Genomic DNA, 23,665 nt, shown 5'->3' with positions numbered 1-23,665 from the left:
CTGCATTAAAGAATGGGAACAGACATTATGGTTTGAAGGACCACCACCTTTGCTGTAAGAATTTTTATTGGCAATTAACAAGGTGGCATTATGCCCTGGCTATTGCCTTAGCCAATTTCCTCTTAAAGCAATGCCTAAACATGTCCATAATCTTGGAAAGTATAATTCATTATTGATCGTAATTCAGATCTGATCTGAGCAGAATATTTTATTGCAAACTAGGTTTGCTTGAGCTTTCAAGTGTACTTCTTTGCTGGAGGCTTCTCTATATCAAGGTGGGTTTGCAGGCATCAGTTGTTAGTTGTTTATTCAATTTATAAAAGATTATTAAAACTAATGAATGGTCTGTGAAATTGTGTTAGTTTCTTCTGGAAATGCATCATCCAACCCATAAATTGTACCACTTTTTAGAATCTGACAGCTAGGACCTCGGGGGAGAGGCAAAGTGTTTCTTTATTATTTGTTCATCGTTATTTGCTGTCAAGATCAGCGTTTATTGCCCATCCCTAATTGCTGTTGTGAATGTGTTTGTTAGCTGTCACCTTGAGCGGCTGCAGCCTATGAGGTGTAAGTACACTCGTCACTGTCTGTGTGGAGTTTGCACATTCTTCCTGTGTCTGCATGGGTTTCCTCCGGGTGCTCTGGTTTCCTCCCACAGTCTAAAGATGTGCGGGTTAGGTTGATTGGCCATGCTAAAATTTCCCCATAGTGTCCTGAGCTGCGGAGGTTAGAGGGGTTAGCTGGTAAATGTGTAGGGATAAGGGGGTTGGGCCTGGGTGGGATTGTGGTCGGTGCAGACTCGATGGGCCAGATGACCTCTTTCTGCACTAGGGTTTCTATGATTCTACACCTGTAGTGCTGTTAGGAAGCAAGTTCCAGGATTAAGACCCAGCAGTGATGAAGGGATGGTGATATATTTCCAAGTCAGTATGGTTATGTCAGACTAGTGACAAGAACATTGAAAAATTTCAAACTACTGCAATTTTGCTTTCGATGTGTTTTGAAAACATGCAGCAGAAAAGCTTTAAAAACTGTCCCCAGTTGATTGTCGTCCATTACAACTATCCATTCCTTGGTTCTGCAAAAATTGGATGACAGATGTTTGGGTCTATATTGCAGATTTTTGTACTGCAGCACAGCTCCTTCGCCTTTGAATTTTTATAGTATATTCACAATATGTTCCAAGTTAACTGAATGATTGCTTTAATTGATAAAATTCTAATATTGACAAATTTGAATAAAATTTAAACTCCTACTTATCTACCAGCAGTCTGCAGCTGTGCATTCCTTATTTGTGTGGAACCTGATAGAGTTTCCCAGTGGACTGTGTGGAGATTATTATATGCTTGCCGTCATGCCTCTCACACAAGCTACCCGCCTGGGAAACAAATTCATAGAGGCTTACAAAATAGGAGCAGAAGGAACCATTCGGCCCTTTGAGCGTGCTCCACCATTCATTATGATCGTGGCTGATCATGCAACTCAATAGCCTGATCCTGCCCCCCCCCCCCCATATCCTTTTGATCTCCTTCGCCCCAAGTTCTATATCTAACTGCTTCTTGAAAGCATACAATGTTTTGGCCTCAATTACTTTAGCGAACTCCACGGGCTGACCTGTCTCTGGGTGAAGACATTTCTCCTCATCTGTCCTAAATGCTGTATCCTCAGACTGTGACCCCTGGTTCTGGACATCCCAGCATCTGGAACATCCTTCTTGCAGCTTACCCTGTCTAGTCCTGTTAAAATTTTATAGGTTCCTATGAGATCCCCCCTCACTCTTCTGAACTCCAGCGAACAAAATCCTAACCAACTCAACCTCTCGTTATACGTCAGTCCTGCCATCCCAGGAATCAGTCTGGTAAGCCTTCTCTGCACTTCCTCTAGAGCAAGAACATGCTTCCTCAGTAACGACACCAAAACTGCTCTCAATATTCCAGGTGTGGCCTCACCAAAGTCCTGTACAATTGCTTCAAGACATCCCTGCTCCTGGACTCGAATCCTCTCGCTATGAAGGTCACTTAACCCATTGTGTCTGTCTCTGCTTTTTGTTGGAGCAACCCTACATTAATCCCACTGCCCTAATTTTGCCCCTATCTTTTCTCACTTCATTGTGCAGGTTGAGGCACTTTGTGCATTTTCGTGGATATGTCTTTCTAAAATTTTGTGTTTGTGCTTTGTTGCATTCTTAGTAGTTGAAAGATTTTTAGCCTAAGTAATAGCTATAATGACTTATTAATGAAATTATATTGCACAGTAATTTCATGGAATAATCACCTATTAGGGCCATGAAATTAAGCTTTTTTACAAATAGTAGTTGAATCTTTTTGTTAGACTTGTTTTGTTCTTTAGGTTCAGGGTTAATTTAAGGTGGGAATGCAATCTTTGATTTGAAATTTATCTTGTGCTTTAGTTGTACTGCAGAAACTGGTTCCTGGTTAAGAAATGTGTGAAGGGATGCTGAGCAATATCACTGCTTCCGTGCAAATGCCAGATTGGGAGAAAAAGGGAATTCTGGCAACTGACTGAAATATTACAATGGAACCAGCTGTAAAGGCATGCTAGCAGGCTGTCAAAGAATCAACCTATTTTACAACTAGATTATTTGTCGTGGATGTATTTGTAGAAGCTTCACCCAGACATTAACATCCTGTCCTTCTGGAACTATTTGACCCTTGCATTTCCATTCCTGTTTTCTTGGTGCACTTGAAGCTTTTGGGTTGTGGTGGGTGAGGCACACGAACAAAATATCTGTCACTGATGAGGTCATATGACTAACGATACTGACTGACCTGTGTAAGTTGCACAGTGAGCACTCTGAGAATTCAGATTGGTCAGAAAGTTCTGCAGTGGCACATTAATTTATGTGGAGACCCAGTTGGCATTCTTACCTTTGTTTAGAAATTGTTCAGTATGTGCTTGGGGAATCATGCTACACTTGCGTAGATTTTAATTTCATTTTGCCATTGATCATTTACAATTGGATAGTTGCCAAAAGCCTGCATCCCAAATCAATGTTACTTTGAGTAACTGTGTTCCTTTATTGTAAAGATGACTGATACCTAATCTTCTCTGGGCAAGTATACAATATTTTCTATCTCACCACAAGATCACAAATTGCTGTCATTGAAGTCTGTTCAAACCTGGGAATCACTGCAAAGCATAGAATCGCTGTATTGCTATTGCAATTGACCCAATAACATTCCTTTTCAGCAATGGCTCAAGTCCTACTACTACTTCACAATGTAAATGTTGATGCTCAGATTCCTTCCTTGTTTTGGTGTTTGATCCTCTTTAGTTAACAGTCAGCTGAATAATTCAAGTTATCAAAGCCACGATTGTTTCTGTTCCTGTCACTTTCCAGCTAAACTTTACCTTGGTTCTGAAAATCTTCATGACTTATTCATTTCCTTTATAGCGGTCAGAATTTCCACTTCCTTCTGTAACTCAGAATTTCCGCTTTATTGAACTTTCCAAACTTCCCAATCTGCACTTCGTGTTTCAGAATGTCATCTGCATCCTAATTTCTCACCATCTTGCTGTTCAAATGTCCTTTGCTAAAGCCACGCGACTGCCATTCTGGCCCAGATTCTAATGCAGTTTTTAACACTAGCAAGAGCTAATGGGAAATGTCTCACTGTTTAATGCAATATTGGAGTTTTCAACAAAATCACAAATTTCTTGTTAGAAGTCCTGCTGACTTTTTTTTTCAGTTGTTCCAGGTTGATATTAAAATGTTAAGTTGAATGTGTTTGATGTGTAGCTGCAGGGCTGTAATTTAATCTGCTTTCTGACGTGACGCTGAAGTAATGCCTGTTTCACAGCACTTTATTGTGTGCAATCTGGATGTGGGGATAATGTTTTGTGAATTACTCAACTCCAAAAATGCAGCATAAACTTGCGTTGCTCAAATGGTTTGATAGTTGTAACTTCTTCCTTACACCTCTCTTTTTTACTTTTGCACCTCTTTTTAGGCTCTTATCTCTTCTTCCCTTCCCTCAACCTGTTTCTCCCCTACCTCACTGCCATTGTTTTCTGTTGCTGGTGTATCTTGTATATAAGTATATCCTTGTCTCTGGTATTTGCTTAATTTGCTCTCTTACCACATTACGAATGGTTAAGAATGCCACATGGTAATTGCTCAGTGTTAACTTTAAAAAGAAGTCCTTGTGCCACACATCAGTACGTTCTCAGTTGTGAGAAATGGAAGCATGTGGGCCAGTTGCTTTTAATGCAATGAATAGTCGTTGATCTGAAACATTGAGGCTTTCTCTCTGCAGGTGCTTACTGACCTGATTCATATTTCTAGCATTTTCCTTTTTATTTCAAAAGTCAACCATCTTCTGTATTTAGCTTTTGCTTTGACAATCGATAATAAAAGCAAGGAAATGTCAGCTAGGTCTTTTGCTTCTGCAAACCACCCTGCCCCTCCCGCATATTAATTTACTGTACTTCCAAGCTGGTGGGATGTCGCGTGAAGCCCAGATCATGGTTGGAGTAGCTGCTATTGCCTGTTGACACCCACTCCCTTCTCACTTGTGATGATAGCTCTTGAGATGCTGTCTACAGATTCAAAGCCCAGTGTGAATTAGATCATTTCTAAAGCGATTAATTGAAAATATAATTAAAGATGTGTAACACTGTAGGAGGTGTTGAGCTTCTCAGTGGTTTTTGTCTTTAGACTGCTTGTCACTACTGTCGCAATCACGAGTTCAGCTGATTTGTGAGAAGGATGTCATGAAGCACAGAAAATACTCCCTCGGGCGTTGGATAATGACATGCCTAGCTTGCAAAACTTTTAATTGTTCAGCCTTGTAGCTAATTCTGAAGCAGTATTTAGTTTCTACCCTCCATCTTAAATGTGCTTGTAAAAAGGAAAAGAACTGTTCAAGCATTGGACTTAATTTTGATGCATCTTGATATAGAAAATGGGAGTCAAACTGGCCGGGATTAGTGTACAGTTTAGCTCATGGTGTGTATGTTAACCCAGCATGTATGATGGCCCATGTTTTTGACCAAATGTTTTTGCAAACACTTCGGATACAAGTCAGTCCCCACCCCACTTTTTTCAGCCACAACATTCTATATTTCACATTAATAGTTGGCCTCAATTTTTTGAATCCACAAATGGATGTTTTACTTGGGTGCGTTCTAAGTGGGTGCAAGGGATCAAGCAGGCAAGATGGGTTGTGTTGTGAGGATGTGCTGTGGTTTACGATACGCCTACACAGAACAGACCCAGCATACCAATGTCAAAAAATGTCGACCACCCACGCTGAAAGCTCACTTTTATATTTGGCATATTTGTCCACCCCCATTTTTGGAGGGATTTTTCAAGGCTTCAAAGGCAAATTTATCAAAGGAGGCCATTCAGCCAAGCGAGCCTGCACCAACAACAATCCCATCCAGACTCTATACCTAGCCTGCACATTGGGTTATGAGCAGCACGGTGGCACAGTGGTTAGTACTTGCCTCAGCGCCAGGGACTCAGTTCAATTCTGGCCTCACGTGACTGTGGAGTTTGCACATTCTCCCCGTGTCTGCGTGAGTTTCCTCTAGGTGCTCTGGTTTCCTCCCACAGTCCAAAGACATGCAGATGAGGTTGATTGGCCATGCTAAATTGACCCTTATTGTCAGGGGGATTAGCAGGGTAAATACATGTGGTTACATGGATAGGGCCTGGGTGGAATTGTTGTCGGTGCAGACTCGAGGGGCTGAATGGCCTCCTGCACTGTAGGGTTCTATGATTCTTTGTCCTTTGGACTGTGGGAGGAAACCAGAGCACCCCAAGGAAACCCATGCAGACATGGGGAGAGCGTACAAACTCCACACACAGAATTTTAAAAACATAGAAGATAGGAGCAGGAAGAGGCCATTTGGCCCTTTGTGCCTGCTCTGCCATTCATCACCATCATGGCTATCATCCAACTCAATAGCCTAATTCTGCCTTCTCCCCATGACCTTTGATTCCATTCGCCCTAAGTGCTATATCTAGCTGCCTCTTGAATGCATTGAATGTTTTGGCAACAACTACTTCCTGTGGTAATGAATTCCACAGGCTCACCACCATTTGCTTGGATGAGTGGACCTCCAACAAGGCTCAAGAAGCTCAACATGATCTAGGACGAAGCAGTGTGCATTCAACATTCACTCCCCATCCACCATGGATGCACAATGGATGCAGCGTGTACCATCTACAAGATGCACTGCAGCAACTCACCAAAGCTCCTTTGACAACATCTTTTAAACTAGTGACCTCTCCCACCTAGAAGGACAACAATCCCACCCAGGCCCTATCCCTGTAACCACATGTATTTACCCTGCTAATCCCCCTGACATTGACACTCTTTGGTTGAAGAAATGTCTCCTCATCTCTGTCCTAAATAGTCTACACTGTCATCAACACTGTTACTCATCCAGGCAAATGGAGAGTATTCCATCACAATCCTGCTTGTGATCTTTGGGAAGTCAGTAGCTGAGTTGCACTCTGCAGAGTTACCAGCCTTCTCGTGTAGCCACAGTATTTATATGGCTGGCCCTTCAGTTTCTGGTCAGTTGTAACCTCCAGGATGTTAATGGTGGGAAATTCAAGATGGTAATACTATTTGAATGTCATGGGGAAATTGTTAGATTCTCTTGTTGGAGATTGTCATTGCCTGGCTCTTGTATGGCATGAATATTGCTTGCCACTTATCAGCCCAAGCCTGGATATTGACTATATCTTGCTGCATATTGGCAAGGACTCCTTCAGTATCTGAGAAGTAGCAAATGGTGCTGAACATTGTGTAAGCATCCCCACTTTTGATTTTAGAGTGGAGAGAATGTTGTTATGAAACAGTTGAAGATGGTTGGTCCTAGGACACTACCCTGAGGAACTCCTGCTGTAATGTCCACAAGAATGATTCCAGGGATAAACAACTGTAGCTATAAGGATAGATTGGGGAGATTTGATCTGTTTTCCTTGGCGAAAAGAAGGCTGAGCGAAGACTTGATACATATATAAAAGTTCCTGAAAGGTATGGACAGGGTATTGAGAGAAACTGTTCCCCATCAAAGAGTGCATCAAGAACTCGAGGACATAGGTTAAAAATAATGGGCAAAAGGAGTAGAAGTGATTTGAGGAAAAGCTTTTTCACCCAGAGATTGGTTGGTCAGCAAGCCACTGACCTGGGTGCGCGCGCGCGCTCTCGAAACACAGCAGGTCTGACAGCACCTACCATAGAGAATCATAGAATCTTACAATGCAGAAGGAGGCCATTTGGCCCATCGAGTCTGCACCGATCACAATCCCACCCTGGCCCTATCCCCATAACCCCATGCATTTACCCTAGCTAGTCCTCCTGGCACTAAGGGGCAGTTTAGCATGGCCAATCCACCTAACCCGCACATCTTTAGACTGTGGGAGTAAACTGGAGCACCCGGAGGAAACCCATGTAGACACGGGGAAAATGTGCAAACACCACATGGACAGTGACCCAAGCTGGGAATCGAACCCGGGTCCCTGGCGCTGTGAGGCAGCAGTGCTAACCAATATGTCACCCTGCCGCCCAATGGAAAGAGGATAGAACCAGGTCATCTTTCATCGTTGCTGACCTGGGTAGTTGTTCTATGTTAAATCTCATCTTTCCATTACCTACTTTGCATGTGTACTTCCAGTGGAAGTCATGGAATAATGGTTAGGAAAAGGTGCATTTATAGTTTTTCCCATTCTTAGCTCGGGAACACCCAGAGCAGTTTTAACTTTGTTATTTGAACCCTACCTAGTGCCTTTTAAACAAACACACAATGATCAAAGCTCACCACTTTCTCCAAAGCAGTGGTCTTGAAGTTACTCCCTTGGACCTACAAACAGGACTACTGATGCATGCTGTCTTTGGCAGTCAATTTGAAAATTCCCATGGCAGAGTTAGAGTTAAATTCATGGGTATGTATTGGCCAAAAATAGATCATGTTGCAACGTTTACTTGCTGAGTTGGAATGAGCATTCTCCTGTGACTGACTGTCAATTCAGAAATATGTAAAATGCTTTTGCAAATTTGAGGTTGGTGGTTATGCGCAGTGGGAATGTTTTCTCTCAAAGCAGGAAGCCTAGGTGAAGGTTAAGGCTAGCAGTACAGGATTCAACCAAATAAAAAGAGCAGGAAAGACTGTAAAGCAGAAGTGTTGTTTGTGTACAGCCAGGAATGGATTTTTAATGCTGGTAAATGGTAAGAGGAAAATCTAGGAGGTTTGAGGGATTGCATCGTTTTGAAGGCCCTGTCTAGAAACTCGAGGTGAGGAATGGCATCAAGGAGCCCCTGCAAAACTGAAGTTGGGAATTGGGGGGAAAACCCCATTGGTTGGAGTCCTACTGAACACAGGAAGGAGGTTGTGGTTTTTGGAGGTCAATCATCTCAGCCCCAGGGCATTGCTACAGTCATTTCCTAGGGTATTGTCTGAGGACCAACCATCTTCAGCTGCTTCATCAATGACTTTCCCTCCATCATAAGGTCTGAAATGGGGATGTTTGCTGATGATTGCAGTGTTCAGTGTCACTCTTGACTCTCATACTCATGTGAAGATGCCGGCGTTGGATTGGGTTGGGCACAGTAAGACGTCTCACAACACCAGGTTAAAGTCCAACAGGTTTATTTGGAATCACGAGCTTTCAGATCACTGCTCCTTCCAGTCACCTGATGAAGGAGCAGTGCTCTGAAAGCTCGTGATTCCAAATAAACCTGTTGGACTTTAACCTGGCATTGTAAGACTTCTTATTCAGATACTGAACCAGTCTGTATCCATATGCAGCAAGATGTGGACACCAGGCTTGTGGTGAGAAGTGGCAAGTAACATTTGTGCCACACAAGTTCCAGGCAATTACCTTCTCCAATGAGACAGAATCTAACTATCTTCCCAAGATGTTAAATGCTGAATCCCCCACCATCAACATCCTGGGTGGTACCCATTGACCTAAAACTGAATGGGACCATTAGCAGTGTGGGTGCACTTACATCTCAGGGAATGCAGCAGTTCAGGGAAGCAGCTCACTACCACTGTCTGAAGGGTAACTAAGGAAGGGCAATAAATGCTGGCCTTGCCAGCGACTCCCATATCCTGTAAATTACTAGAAAAGCATAAATACCATGGCTCTAGGGATGCGAGAGCAGATCAGAGGTTGGGAATCCTGTGTTATTGAGTAACTCGCCCCCAAATTCCAAAATCTGTTCACCAACCACAAGGCATGAGTAAGCTGTGTGATGGAATAGTCTCTCACTTGCCTGGATGAGTGCATATTGAACAACACTCGAAGCTCAGCACTATCCAAGACAAAACAGCCTCATCCATCACCTTAAACATATACCCCCTCCACCACTGATGCACAGCCATAGGCTCTGTGTGCACTGCAGCAGCTCATCAAGCCTCTTTTGACAGCACCTTCCAAATCTGTGACCTCTACCACCGAGAAGGACAAAGACCGCAGATGACTAAGAATACCACCACCTCCAAATTCCCCTCCAAGCCTCAAACCATCCTGGCTTGGAACTGTACTGCTGCTCCTTCACGGTCGTTGAGTCAAATTCCCAGAACTCCATTCCTAGGAGCACTGTGGAAATACCTACAGCACACGGGCCACAGTTGTTTAAAAGGCAAAATGGTCCTCTCGACTGCAGTTAGGATGGGCGGAAAATGCTGACCTAGCCAGTGATGCCCACGTCCCATCATAGAATAAATAGAATCAGGATGCAGTGATCAGGAGTGGCTTATCTGGTGCAAGGGTGGAAAGTGTAAAGGAATGGGAGAGAGAAAGCGAATTACATGAAAAGTTACTTGTCAACTAACCACTTATTTCTTGTATCCTAACCTGTGTGGAAGAGGTGCAAGCATCCCTAAATATATGATCAAAATCAGTAAGTCTGAAGAGCTGATTTATATAAAATTTAATGCTTTTCAAAACTCACTTGGATATTGACACAAAAAGTAAAACCTTGTTTCTAATAGTTCTTAAAAGAAAACTTACATTTTGTAAATGAATGCATATAAACCCGTCCATTATGCAAACCAGCCTCCCATTCACTGACTCCGTCTATACTTCCCGCTGCCATGGAAAAGTGGCCAGCATTATCAAGGACTCCGCGCACTCCAGACACACACACTTCCACCTTCTGTCAGGAAAAAGATACAAAAGTCTGAGGTCACGTGCCAACCGACTCAAGAGCAGCAGCTTCCCTGCTGCCATCTGACTTTTGAATGGACCTACCTTGTATTAAGTTGATCTTTGTCTCCACCCTAGCTATGACTGTAACACTACATTCTGCACTCTCCTTTCCATCTCCATGTACAGTATACTTTGCATAGTGTGCAAGAAGCAATACTTTTCACGATATACTAGTACATGTGACAAATCAAATCAAAACGTAAGGTAGTTTTTGAGACTTGAATTCAGGAGTTCCTGAAGGAGCTAGTGCATCTTCCAGAGTTAACGTCACACTTCTGCACTTTTCCTCAATAAAGTTCTTAAAAGTGATATGATGTCAATGTGAGTTTGTGTCCTACAATGGCAGAACCAAACTTAGCCAATTGTGACAAACCTACATTTCACCACTAAAATATTAGCTGCTTGACAGCCCAATTATAAAAATTGGCAGCTTTTTTCTTTAGTGACAACATTTACATATGCCAGTAAATGTCCTGTCACACAAGTTCATCTCCGATTTCCAGTCAAATTCATCCCATTTGTGTTTATATTCTGAGTCATTTATTTATCCTGTTTAAATTTTGTGTACTGGGAATTTTGGAAAGGACAGTTTTTAGAGTTTGTTACATTTGTTTTTGTTTTGGTATTTCCTTGGATTCAGCATCACTCAATGTCCCATGTCCCCAACAAATGCCATTGCCTGCCCAATATCTAGCGATGTCAATCAATCTCCGGAGTGGAACATAGATATGTTGGCAATTTACACTGGCTCCCTGCAATGTAAAACGTGGTGTCACATGATCATTCCATCTTTTTAACTTTACAGGATGTGGACATTGCTGGTCAGGCCAGCATTTGTTGCTCGTCCCTAATTTCCCTGGAGAAGGTGGTGATGAGCCATCTTCTTGAACTGCTACAGCCTACGTGGTGTAGGTACATCCACAGTGCTGTTTACAGAGAGTGCTTCCAGAAAATAGTTGAATATCTATCGCGCTCCAGTTCCAGCTATAAACTGGACAGATTTACTGATGGTTGAAACAGGTAAATGAATAGTATGCTTATGGTAAAAATAGAGATTCTGCTCTTTCCAACAGGAATTTGAATATTTTTATAATTATAATGCCTGATTGCAATTGTTGAAACCAAGTTTCCTATCCTTTTTATCATGGTTATGATTTAGCATGGTAGATGTAAAGATATTCATTTTATATATATCTTTTCATCCTTGGGGCAGCATGGTGGCACAATGGTCAGAACTGTTGTGCCTCAGCGCCAGGGACCTGGGTTCAATTCCGGCCTTGGGTGACTGTCTGTGTGATGTTTGCATGTTCTCCCCTTGTCTGCATGGGTTTCCTCTGGGTGCTTTGGTTTCCTCCCACAGTCCAAAGATATTCGGGCCAGGTTGATTTGACCATGTTACATTGACCCTTGGTGTCAGGGGGATTAGTGGGGTAAATATGTGGAGTTACGGGGATAGGGCCTGGATAGGATTGTTATCGGTGCAGGCTCGATGGGCCAAATGGCTACCTTCTGCACTGTAGGGATTCTATGATTCTTTTATTGACATTCCTGTTGGTAATATTGTGACGAGGTTCTTCCTGGATACTAATAAATATGCATTTGGAAAGCACCTTTTTTAAATGGCTTGTATTTGAACCCGAGTGTTCTATCTACTACAGGAATTGTTCAATGTTGCAACCACCTTGGAAAGAGGAAAATGCTTAACCATTGCATTTGTGAATTTTTTTTTCTATAACTGTGAAAATGTCATTAATATTTTGCTTTGAACTTTAATTCCTGTATTGCCCACAGGGACTGTGAAAATATTATACTAACATAGTACAGAAAACAAATCGTCTGAAGGCAAACTAGCTAAATTGGGACGTGCAATGAGTGAACGTTCTCCAAAGCAACCTGGATAAATTGTCTAGATTTTTCCTTTTTGTAAAGATAGAAGTGCATTATCATGATTTGCTGATGCATTTTGCCATGCACTTGGCAGATGTTGTTTTGCATGCTCAATTTACTGCAAAATGTACTGGTCATAAAAGTAAAAGGGTCTATCCAGCACCTGGTTTTAATGAACGCATAAATTTATTTTGGGGTGTGAGCAACGCCCCAAGTGTTGAGTCAATAGCAGTAATGAGGCCTCGTATAAATCTCTACTTGTGGCATTGAGAAGCTAGAGATTGCCCCAGCGAGGGAAAATCTTCATCAAAGCAACCTAGAAACAGGTTGCCAGCAAATCTCATGTGCTGGGATCATGCAATAAAATGTTTTCAGAGGGAAGATTAAAACAAACTTTATCTCTCCTTTTCATTTCTCCCCCTTTTCCTTAACTCTTTTTCTCTCTCCTCTTCCATTTTGGAAGAAACATGACATCTGAAGCCTAAAGGAAGCAAATTTGCAGTCAAAGTTTGAGACTGAGAATTGAACTGGAAATTCACCAGAGTCAAAATGGGAGTGTGCGTGTAAGGTAATCCAGCCTTGAGCCAGAAGTGTGAGCTGCAGACGTAACATTTGGGTTGCCAGATCTTTTGTTATGACTCAGTTTTCTTTCTCTTTACCAATTGGGAGTAGATGGTTCCCATGTCAAAATTACTGGAAGAATCTTCTACTATGACATCTTGCTTTTGAATGTTTTAAATGGTATTACGGTGAGGCAATATTCAATCATTTGCATTCTAGGACTTGTGTTTTTTCACCTCTGCTAATTACCTTTTTGATTTGCTATACTTAGCCAGTTGTTTGATAATATGCTTGTTGCATTACTTCCATTCTGCTGTATTTCTCTGTTTAGCACCTCTTGTAAGTCCCAAAGTAAGGTGTAGGAGGAGTGAAGCTGTTTATGGTGAGTAATTTGATGGAGAGCAAATTAAATTTTACAGCATAATGTAAATTTTTAAATGAGAACTACCTCCTGTTAGGGACTTAACTTTAAAGGAAATCTCATTCCATTTGATCATTTTTGTTTCTGTATAAAATCACTAAGTTTGTCAACTTTCAAATGGTCACCTTGACCTGGCGGGAGAGACTCTCTTGAGCCATTCAACTCCTTGAGGTGTGGCGGCACTAACATCAATGACTGGAAGGAACTTGCTGCTGGTCATCTAAAATGGCAACAACCTGTCCATCAAACTGCATTGTGCTTTACGTCTTGATAACTAGGCAGAGAAAAAAAAGTAAAGGAAGCAAATCCTGCACTCCAGATACCACTATATCTGGGGTGGTCTAGTGGGACCTTGTGCTCTACGTACCCAAAGATCTGAGAGTCATGATTCGGCATGTTAATTCATGTGAAGACCAATGGCACAAACTCGCACCCCAGAGTAGATGTCATCCTCAAATTGAAGGGCAGCTGCTGCCGGCTAAGTAGGTCTCTTGTTTAGACTGAAAACTGATGGCTTTTGAAAATGTAGGGTGAGGTTGGAGGAAGGTGCCATGTTAGCTTTGGTTCAGTGTTGATAATTCTTGCCTTTTTGAATCAGAAGCTTGTGGTTCAAGTGCCGTCTTATCCTTGAGCACGTAACTTACTCTGACTTTGGTCCAATACTGAGGGAAAGCTGCACTATCGAAGTTGCCATCATCTGGATGAGAGAGCCCTGTCAGCCCTTTCTGGTGGGTGGAAAAGATTCCACAACAATTTTCAACAAAGAGCAGAATAGTTCTACCTGTATCCAAGGCAACATTTGCTCTACCAATGTCACTGCGTAGCAGGACATTTTGATGCTGCATTGTCAGCATGAATAATAGTAACTGTATTTCGTGTCATTCCAAAGTACTACACAGCCAATGAATTTGTGGAACGTTCTCTTAAAAATGCCAATAATTTCTTTCAAAATGAGAAATATGTAGTAAGCACTTTAATATTCACATGAAGTACCAGAGTACATACAAGGAGCAAATTGTTTAACAATGGTTAATGAGTATAAAGTTTAGCATCCAAAACCGCGAAGCTTGATATCGCATAATAATGTGTTTACACAAACTAAAAGACACACCCGTATTTTATGACGCACACAACTTTTAAAATTAGACATGGCTGTTGATCAGCATGTGTGAAGTACATAGGTTTTGTCTATTTGTATTGCAGTTCCAGCACTGGCCCTCCCAATACAATATTTATTTTGTTCTCCTCTCTTTCCCTTCACTGAAGCCTAGCAACTGCAGGAGGAACCAATGGTCCAGAGGTTTTTTTTTGTCTTTTCCTAATGAGAGAACATTGTAGTACAAATAATTTTAGATTCTTGGCATCCTGAAGGCCATTTCTACCGAAGGTTGTATGACGTGCAGATTGAACAAGCTGCACAAGTCCAGCAGTTTCAGCATCTCCTTGATATTGGTTAGACCCCACTTGGAGTACTGCGCACAGTTCTGGTCACCTCATTACAGGAAAGATGTTGAAGCCATTGAAAGGGTGCAGAGGAGATTTACAAGGATGTTGCCTGGATTGGGGGGCATGCCTTATGAGGATAGGTTGAGGGAGCTTGGTCTCTTCTCCCTGGAGAGACGAAGGATGAGAGGTGACCTGATAGAGGTTTACAAGATGTTGAGAGGTCTGGATAGGGTAGACTCTCAGAGGCTATTTCCAAGGGCTGAAATGGTTGCTACGAGAGGACACAGGTTTAAGGTGCTGGGGGGTAGGTACAGAGGAGATGTCAGGGGTAAGTTTTTCACTCAGAGGGTGGTGGGTGAGTGGAATCGGCTGACGTCGGTGGTGGTGGAGGCAAACTCGTTGGGGTCTTTTAAGAGACTTCTGGATGAGTACATGGGATTTAATGGGATTGAGGGCTATAGATAGGCCTAGAGGTGGGGATGTGATCGGCGCAACTTGTGGGCCGAAGGGCCTGTTTGTGCTGTGGCTTTCTATGTTCTATGATATCTGGGTCCACCTCAATCATCTCCTGATCCAGAGCGGAAACCTCTGGGACATAGTTATCTCTCCTCTCCCGCTCTTCTTCTTGTAGTTTGATAGAGATGCCTCGGACAGGCCCACATTGAATACACTTCATTCAGTGTGTCTCATACCCTGCAATTTTGTTGCAAAGTTTAAAATGGTCCGGAGTGAGACCAACAAGGCTGAGCATTGTGAAGGAGTCATTTAGAACCAACTTCAATGCTTGTGCGTATGCAATTGAATGTGGAAATCTGGAAGTTGCTGTCCAAGTTACCCTGCTGTTCCAAAAGTTTGCTACTTGAAAATCTTGACATTGAAATGTATGAAGTGTGAGAATTTGTACTTTCCACTAGTTAGTTATTGAACAGGCTAGCAAAAGTTAAGACTTGCCCATTCCAGTGCAAGTGAATTTTTAATGTTGTGATCAATATCCTTTTAAATTTAAATCACACTGCCTCTTATCTCAATTCTTTCTCTCCCTTTTTGCTCATTATTTTAAATTGAATTAACTATTCCAGTGTACATTTCCTGGTTTAGATTCTGTACATCTCGGTAAGGATTTTTACATCTGTTTGAGTTTGACTTATTGCATGTCCACCCAGGTTCCAGATTTCTGTAGGAGGGTACCATGCAGTTTTAGCTCTCCACAAATCACTGTTTAAAAGCCCATAGAAAATCTGTGGGCAAGTCTAAACGCAATAAATGGCGACCACTGTTAGTTCATTGCTGGCTTCAAAATTTGTGCCTTCGCATTTTTGGACTCCCATACGCCCGAACCAGTGTACAATCTCTGTCAACATAGCTTGGATTTAATATTTTCTTTTTCATTTGTAATGCGTATCATCCTATGATCCCTTAGCTTTAACCTCACAGGTGATCATTATTTGTGAACCTAAGGGTTATTCATATAAATTGCTTCCCAAATCTCATTGTGCATCCTTTATTCATTTACTTTAGGAACACTAATGTGTACTAGTTGGCCTTATAAAGACATTTGAGGTAGCCTTTTTTCAGTATAGGCTGCAAGTCAAAACGCACTGCACAATGTTTTGAATAGATTTCGACAGTGTTAATCAGAGTATTAAGATGAATGGATTAAAGATTGCTCTTTGAGGGAATGTACTTTGTGAATTGAAGTTGTGTACTTGGAGCTATGATGATCACACGGTGACCAATCTAAAGCTGACTTGACTGGAATGTGCAAATATGTCTGACGGATAACAATTCTTTTAAGATTATCCCACCTCGATTTAGGCCATATTAATATCTACTTGTCAACCTGTTCTTTTCAAATATTAGTTTAAACAGGTGGTTTTGAGAGTTGTTTGTTTTCCACCATGTGTTAGTCAAATTCCTCTTGGATCCACTCAATATGTTGCAGCTTACACCTGTTTTCTACTAAACTCAAATTCTAAAATTGGATATTGTAGAATTAGAAGTGTGGCATTAAGAACTTAACTAGATGGCACTGCAAATTGCTGCAGCAAAGTCATAAAGGTTGCTGCATTCCAGTTATGCTAGAAAATTAACTCTTAACAATTGAACTTTAAGCATTACTGGTCTCGGATCTCTGGATCCAATTATGCCATATGTTGGGCTAGAATATTGAAAACACACTACAATTTACCCATGTAATTTGATATTTTTTATCTGTCAAATTAGTTTTTCACACCTAAAATATTTAATAATGTTAGAAAAGATTTTATGATCAATTCGTAATTTAAGTGTTTCTTATTTTAGATGCTCATAATATACAGTTTTTTGTTAGATTTTCTTCTGCTATGCTAGTTTAGCAAAACAGAGGCACACCCTTTTAAATTTAGCAGCCTGGCGTATTTCTTGAAATGTGCTATTAACATCTACTGGACAAAATCTAAATTAATTTTTGTTTTGAACTGCTTGCAGAGCTTTGAGTTTAATCTTTACACCAGCCAGGCTTTAGCAGATAAACAGATTAGGATTTGCACTGCTCCGAATAGGATCATTGACTTGGGTGCTTTGGTTCCGTTCTGAGAGACATTCTGTCTTGTATGTAAAATGCAGAAATTGCATTTCACTGCAAACCGAAAATTTGAAAATGTTCCATACTTGGGCTATTTGTACACTAATTCCTAGCTAATTCATTAAATGCTTGCCAAATATTGTTAACAAGTTACTAATACAATGTGATTTTGAATGGTAGACTGAAATATGAAAATTCAGTTGTGAAGTTTATGGATGTAAACCGAATCTGAGATTGTGGCATTACCTTCCCTTCTCTCCTGTCTCATCGTATTGTACATTCTGTTTCTGCTTGTGGTAGCTATGCATTAGGAAATGTTTCATTATGTTATGAGCGCATAGTAAAGCCTTGCTTTATTATGGGGCGGTTTGACTAAATTTTTCTCAGTTCTATTTCTCATAAATCAGTCTTTGTGAAAGTGGATGGTGCTGAGTTCAACTAGTTTCCTCATTTACATCCTATAACACTGCTAAGCAGTCCAAGGTCAGACCACTTGCATTGCTTGGCTTCCACTCCACTAGATAGGTAGATTCTTATAACCTAAGGACATCCCAAAGTATTTCATAGTCTTTGAAGTATTGTCACTGCATAATGTAGGAAATGCAGCCACCAGTTTGTATGCTGTATCATCCCACAACATTAATACGATAACCAGGTAATCTGTTTTGATGATTGCATGAGGGGTAAATATTGGCCTGGACCCAGCTGAACTCCCCTGCCCCTCTTTGGATATTGCCATGGGATATTTTGCATACATTTAAGGGGATATACGGGGCCAGGGGTTCCACCAGGACCACTCTACTCCAGATCTAATTACAGCTTTGGCCCAAGCATTGACAAAAGAGCTGAACTCCCAGAGTTCATATCACTTCATCCACCTCTATCCATTTCAATGCCTCGCATTAGAGGTGAACCTTTAGAACTGAAGAAGGATTCTACCCCTATTCAGTTCCAAATAAGAATCATATTGGACTTGAAATGTTCACTCTGTTTCCCTCTCCACAGATGCTGCCAGACCTTCTGAATTTTTCCAGTACTTGGCTGTTTTCAGATGAGCTGAGGCAGGGATAGATTTGGGAAAGGTTATAGAAAAGGTATTAATGTCTTGATGTCAATATCTGCTTAGAAGCTCAACTTCGAGTCAAATAATGCTACCAGTCTGGTCCAGCATCAGGCTGTTGTCAGGGAGAAGGATAAAGCCCATAGTACCGGGGATTGAAGACAATGGCTTTCTGTTCCCCAATATTTAACTGAGGTCTACTGGATGCCGGATAATTTAAAGATACTGAGGGAGGCAATGGTGAGCTGTGTTCATGGCCTGTATAATGTAATGACCAAGTTAACGGGTGAACTAACCCTTTGTCCTACTCCTGAGTTAGTTATAACAAGATTTGAATTTAAAGAGGAGGTGATAGTTTAACTATGTATAGCTTGGTGCAAGAAATAAGCCAGCTAGGCTCATAGAGTTGTTTTATTGCAAAAACTTATACCTCCAGTAAAGATACAGAAATTATTAAAGGTTTAAAATGTACAAATATGTCCAACTCCCCACTAATGCAAAAACGACACAAACATATCCCCTCGAAACATGCACAGACAAAACTCTGCAGAGTATCAGCTCTTTTAAAACAAAACTTGGCCAGGTAACATCAAAAAATATTTGTGGGTGGTCCTGAGGCTTGTTTACAGCTGAAGGGTTCCTTTCCATAATGGAGTAGTTGATTTGCAGTTGTGGCTTCTTGATTGGGAATTCTCCTTTTGAGAACTCTGGTTTGTAGCAATGAGTCTCCTAGTGGGTTTTGCAAATCACAAACAGTTCCGCTTTGAGAGAGGTTTCAGAAAAGAGATGGGGTAAGGGTTTTGCTCCTGTTGCAGTCTCTCTGACTATTCCAATTCCAAATATTTTACAACCCAGAACTGGATCACGCAACCTCTCTGTCTCCATAAAAACTGTGCCTTTTGCAAATACAACATAGCTGCGTAAACCAGTGTCTTCTGCTTTGGAAGTGTTTTCAAAAAAAGTTCAATGCCTATATATGTCCTGCTGAAATAAATTATTTTATATTGCACAATTTAATAATGTGGAAACTGATATTGTTTTCTGAGGGGACAGTGAGATGAGGCAACAGCTGGAATCCAGGTATGCGAATGCATGCTCATCTATCCAGACCTTGGTGCTGCTATATTTGCAATGCTGTTTTGGTTGTACACTGCTACCATTTAATGGAATGTAGTACATGCCCATGTTGTGGGCAGGTGCTGCCCTCACTTTGTGTTCTATAGGCCACTAGCAAGGAACTCAAGGGACCAACCATTCATCTAGCGAAGAATTCAAATCTATGCTTGTCAGACATGTCCTCTGGTGAGTGGAGGTAAATTGCATCTCCTTGCACTTGAAGTAGTAATAATGCAGTACCCCCGGACATTGATGCTTGATCATTCAGCCTTGTGCACTAATGGAGCCTTGTCAATAGGGCTGGGGTTCTTCCAAAAAGGACCAGATAAAGCTGGTAACCGATTCCAAATGGTTTGAGTGATCCTTGCTGGGCAGTCCTCTGGAACCTTGTCCTGCTCTGTACTAGTGAGTTGTGTTAGTTTAGATGTTTAGCAGCACATTGGAGTTCAATCTTCTTCTCTCTCCGAACTTTGCCAAGTGTGGTGTCCCAATGAAATTTATAAGCCGAGCAAAATTCTGCAGGTGTAGCTTTCAGTAGTTTGATAAGGAGACTGTTAAACAAGGTGATTCCATACCTATCAGAAGATTTGATCAGTTTTGAAACTGGTGTCAGTAGAAGTTAGGTGACTATTTAAAATCTTGAAGGTTAGGAAGACAAGCAAGACCTGAGGGAAGCAGCAAGTTTCACAGTTTTGAGGTTGTGGAATGTCAGTTGGAAATGAGAATGATTTCAACACAAGGACATATTAAAGAAGAACAGCATGTAGAATGACACGTTTGGAGCCGGGGTGGAATGAGAAAACCACTCATTGTAGGCTTAAAGTAGAGAACTGATTGTAATTGGGTGTAAAAATGCAAACAGGTGCAAATTGTTTTTGATCTGTAAGTTAATAGTAGATGGCAGCTATGCAAGTATGAAATGGCTTCATGACATCAAAGTTTTTCACTCTAGGAAAGGTTGCCAAACTAATAAACTAATTGATCAGTAGAAAAGTCACCAGCTGCCTGTTGGATGAGTAGCAGAGTCTCCAGGGGTATGGAGAAGTAATTACAACGTGTTGCAGCCACCCTGAGGCCTAGATCAAATGAGTCTTAGAATTGAACATCTCTATAGAATACGTTATTTTAAAACTGAAAAGTTGTTGTTTATCCAAATGTATTTGAAGCACCTAGTTGCTTTACGAAATAGAAGTGATGACGAGTTTTGCATTTTTAAAACAGTTTTTTGATTAAAGTACAAAAACATACACTCTTGCACAAGCTGTGATGTTTTAATTGTATTTTTCCTCATATTCATACTTACAATAATTATCTCTTTCACAAAGGACACGGCCATTCGGTTTTATTAGAAACGTTTTTGTGGTCTATAAATCTGAGATTTTCTTTTTCCATTCTATGCTTGGTGTTAGAATGTTGTTGAAATACTATCATGCTTGAGTATTAAATTCCAAGATGGGGCAAAAACTCGTTTAGAAATCCCTTTCGTCTGGAGGATATGAAAAAATACATACAGGGCTTGTATTTTTGATATTATCAAAAGTTTTAATAACTTGATTTTAAAAATCTTGAATACTCAACTACTATAATTCTCTTTGGCATAATTTCTCCCTCTCAACTTAGTGAACTGGTGAGTTGGCTGGCGCTGCTGCCTTGAGCCACTGCAATCCATGTTGAAGTGAGGCTGCTGGCATCACCTTCATTCTGGCGTAAAGTAGATAGCAACTTCTGGAGTCTGCCCAAGTGTAACTAAATTGGAAATGCAAAAGTTGAGACCCAAGTTTTTCTTGTCCACAGGGTGTGCTGTACTCACTGGTAGATTCAGCAGTGCAATCAGTCAAAGCACAGGAAGTTGCAGTGTACTCCTTCAAAATTTCGTGTTGAATTTTATTTTATTTTACTTCCTCTCCCTCCCTCTCAATTCCACCTTTGTTTTGACCTGACTTATATGAATACAAAAATGGAAAATGCTGGAAAAAACCAGCAGATCAAACAGCATCTATGTAGAGAGAAACGGAGTTAACCTTTCAGGTCTAATCTTTCAGGACATCACCCTGAAAGATCAATTCTGTTTCTCTTGCCACTGATGTTGCCTGATCCATTCTCAGCATATTTTGTATTCATTTCAGATTCCCAGCGACTGCAGTATTTGGCTTTTGCGCTCTGGGTTAGTCTCCGCATATCTTTGTGAAGATTCATTAGTCTGGTTGGTTGAAGCGGTACTGTTTGACCAACTCGCACACCACTCATCCCATGTCGAGGGTGCACTGCTGAATCAGATGCCCAATGAATGGAACTCTACTGAAAGGCCTGCAAAAATTGTGTGGGGAAGGTTGTCAGCGAAGTGAACGGTGAGCGGTGTTCCTTTACTGCTGACCACAAATTCCAGGCCATTAACGTTTCCTTTTTGTCTTTACTTATTTGTCCTTCTATTACTTATTTGAAAAGTAATTTTGAATACAGTGATCTACAAATATTCTATCTCAAGTTATTAATCTTGCCAAACAACCCGAGAATCGATGTATAACATTTTATTGTAACTGCACAGCATGCAATGTGTACTAAACAACTGAGTGATGTGTGTTCTTGGGTTTTGAAGTCACACATTTCTTTGTAAATTACCACTCCCTGTCGCACATATACAGAGGAAGTACAGGCCCTTTAATATAGAAGTGTTGTAAAGTTCCACTAAATTGAAATCATTTCTTAAAAAGCCAACATGTATCCAAAAGACAGTCATGAAGGTACACGGTTTTATTAATTGTCTAAGTACTTAGACTTGCATATTCCTCTTTCCGCTCCTAGAACAATGTTGTAATTCTAATCAATTTGAAGGGAATTGCTTCAAGGTCAGGTGGATAAGCTGGCACAGACACATTGGTGGATATGTTGTACAAAGGAATACTTTTAATAGATGCTCATTAGGATCTGACCGTGCAATGTTCAGTCATTGATCAGTCATTTTTCACCAGAATATCACCTATCATAATTGAGACGTTAGTGTACCTTTAAGCTGCTCTCACAGCTTCAATGGTTTCTTATCTCTCAGCTTCAGTGATGTCATTGTTGCCAGCTTGACTGGAAATGTTCTTTCATTGCTACTTAAGTGGCTCAAGTGGGGTTGTTTGTGTTTACTCTGGGATTAGTTTTACGATCCTGCATTGTTAGGAGGATAGTCATGGGTTTTGTGAGTTTAAGGTTTCATTTTGTGTTTGGCTGCAATTAGAGTTGAGTTTTAGAAGGGACAACAAGCTAAAATGAAGTGTTTTCCCCCTCCCTGTTGTTTTGAAAATTCTGCTGGCTATCTGAAAGAAAGGTCTTACCTTCCTGCAGTAAAGATTCTGCAGTAGGTAGCTTGACCAGAGAGTCTCTCCCTGGGGTTATGAGAATCTGTTTTGACTTTAACTTGTTCTGAGTGAATCTCAACAAAAGGACTCAATTTCCAATATCACATGAGCATTAGTCTTTGCTGTGTTGAACTTGTTTAAAGGTTTTCGTCTATGGAAGGTTTTGGTTTTGATTGGAACACATTAGATATATTTGTTGAGGGTTATACATTGTAGTTTTGTTTCTTGTTTTTAACTGATGAGAGTTCTTACTATTTTTCTTACTGTACATGTTAACTATATTCTTAAATAAACTTTGTTTAATAAAAGTTCCCTAGTGGGTCATTTGAATCATTGCTGATGTTTATCCTAGCCAAATACAAGATGCAAAACTTATGATCCAGACAGGCTCCATATTTTGGAGTTTCTGACCTGAACCATATCAATAATAGCAATGTAAGTGTGCCACACAGACTGGGGTGGTCAAGGAGGAGACTCACTACCTTCTTGAGGGCAATTATGGATGGGCAATAAATGCTTGCCCTGCTAGCAATGCTGACATTCCATGAACAAATAAATAAAACAGTAAAAAAAACATGGTAGCACCATGGTTAGCATTACTACCTCACAGTGCGAGGGATTCTGGGTTTGATTCCAGCCTTGGGTAACCGTCTGTGTGGGGTTTGCACATATTCTCCGTGTCTGTGTGGGTTTCCTCTGGGTGCTCTGGTTCCCATCTACAGATGTGGAGATGCCGGCGTTGGACTGGGGTGAACACAGTAAGAAGTCTCACAACACCAGGTTAAAGTCCAACAGGTTTATTTGGTAGCAAATACCATTAGCTTTTGGAGCGCTGCTCCTTCGTCAGATGGAGTGGAAAGTGCTCTCAAACAGTACACAGAGACACAAAAATTCAAGTTACAGAATACTGATTAGAATCTACAGTCCAAAGAAGTGCAGGTTAGATGGATTGGCCATGCTAAATTACCCTTAGTGTCCCAAAATGTGTAGGTTAGATGGATTAGCCATGGAAAATATGTGGGGTGACGGGATAGGATGGGGCCGAGGGCCTAGGTAAGGTTCTCTGTCAGAGAGT

The 23,665-nt window shown here is 41.1% G+C and overlaps 1 protein-coding gene across 9 annotated transcripts in view; it reads left to right on the top strand.

Moving 5' to 3' along the window:
- Positions 1 to 23,665, top strand: part of rapgef1b (Rap guanine nucleotide exchange factor (GEF) 1b) — a 191,563-nt gene that overhangs the window by 5,137 nt on the left and 162,761 nt on the right. The window contains exon 1 of one of the 9 annotated variants that reach the window (XM_078226329.1): positions 10,998 to 11,212. The exons of the other annotated variants lie outside the window; for them this stretch is intronic. Coding sequence (XP_078082455.1) covers positions 11,200 to 11,212 — 13 coding nt within the window. The 5' untranslated portion in view covers positions 10,998 to 11,199. Of the gene's footprint in view, positions 1 to 10,997; positions 11,213 to 23,665 lie in introns of those variants that run through there. 9 annotated transcript variants of the gene reach the window in all.

Source organism: Mustelus asterias, chromosome 13 (genome assembly GCF_964213995.1).
Source record: "Mustelus asterias chromosome 13, sMusAst1.hap1.1, whole genome shotgun sequence".
NCBI lineage: Eukaryota > Metazoa > Chordata > Chondrichthyes > Carcharhiniformes > Triakidae > Mustelus > Mustelus asterias.
The sequence above is the reverse complement of the archived record's forward strand: the minus strand, read 5'-3'. Positions and strand labels throughout refer to the sequence as shown.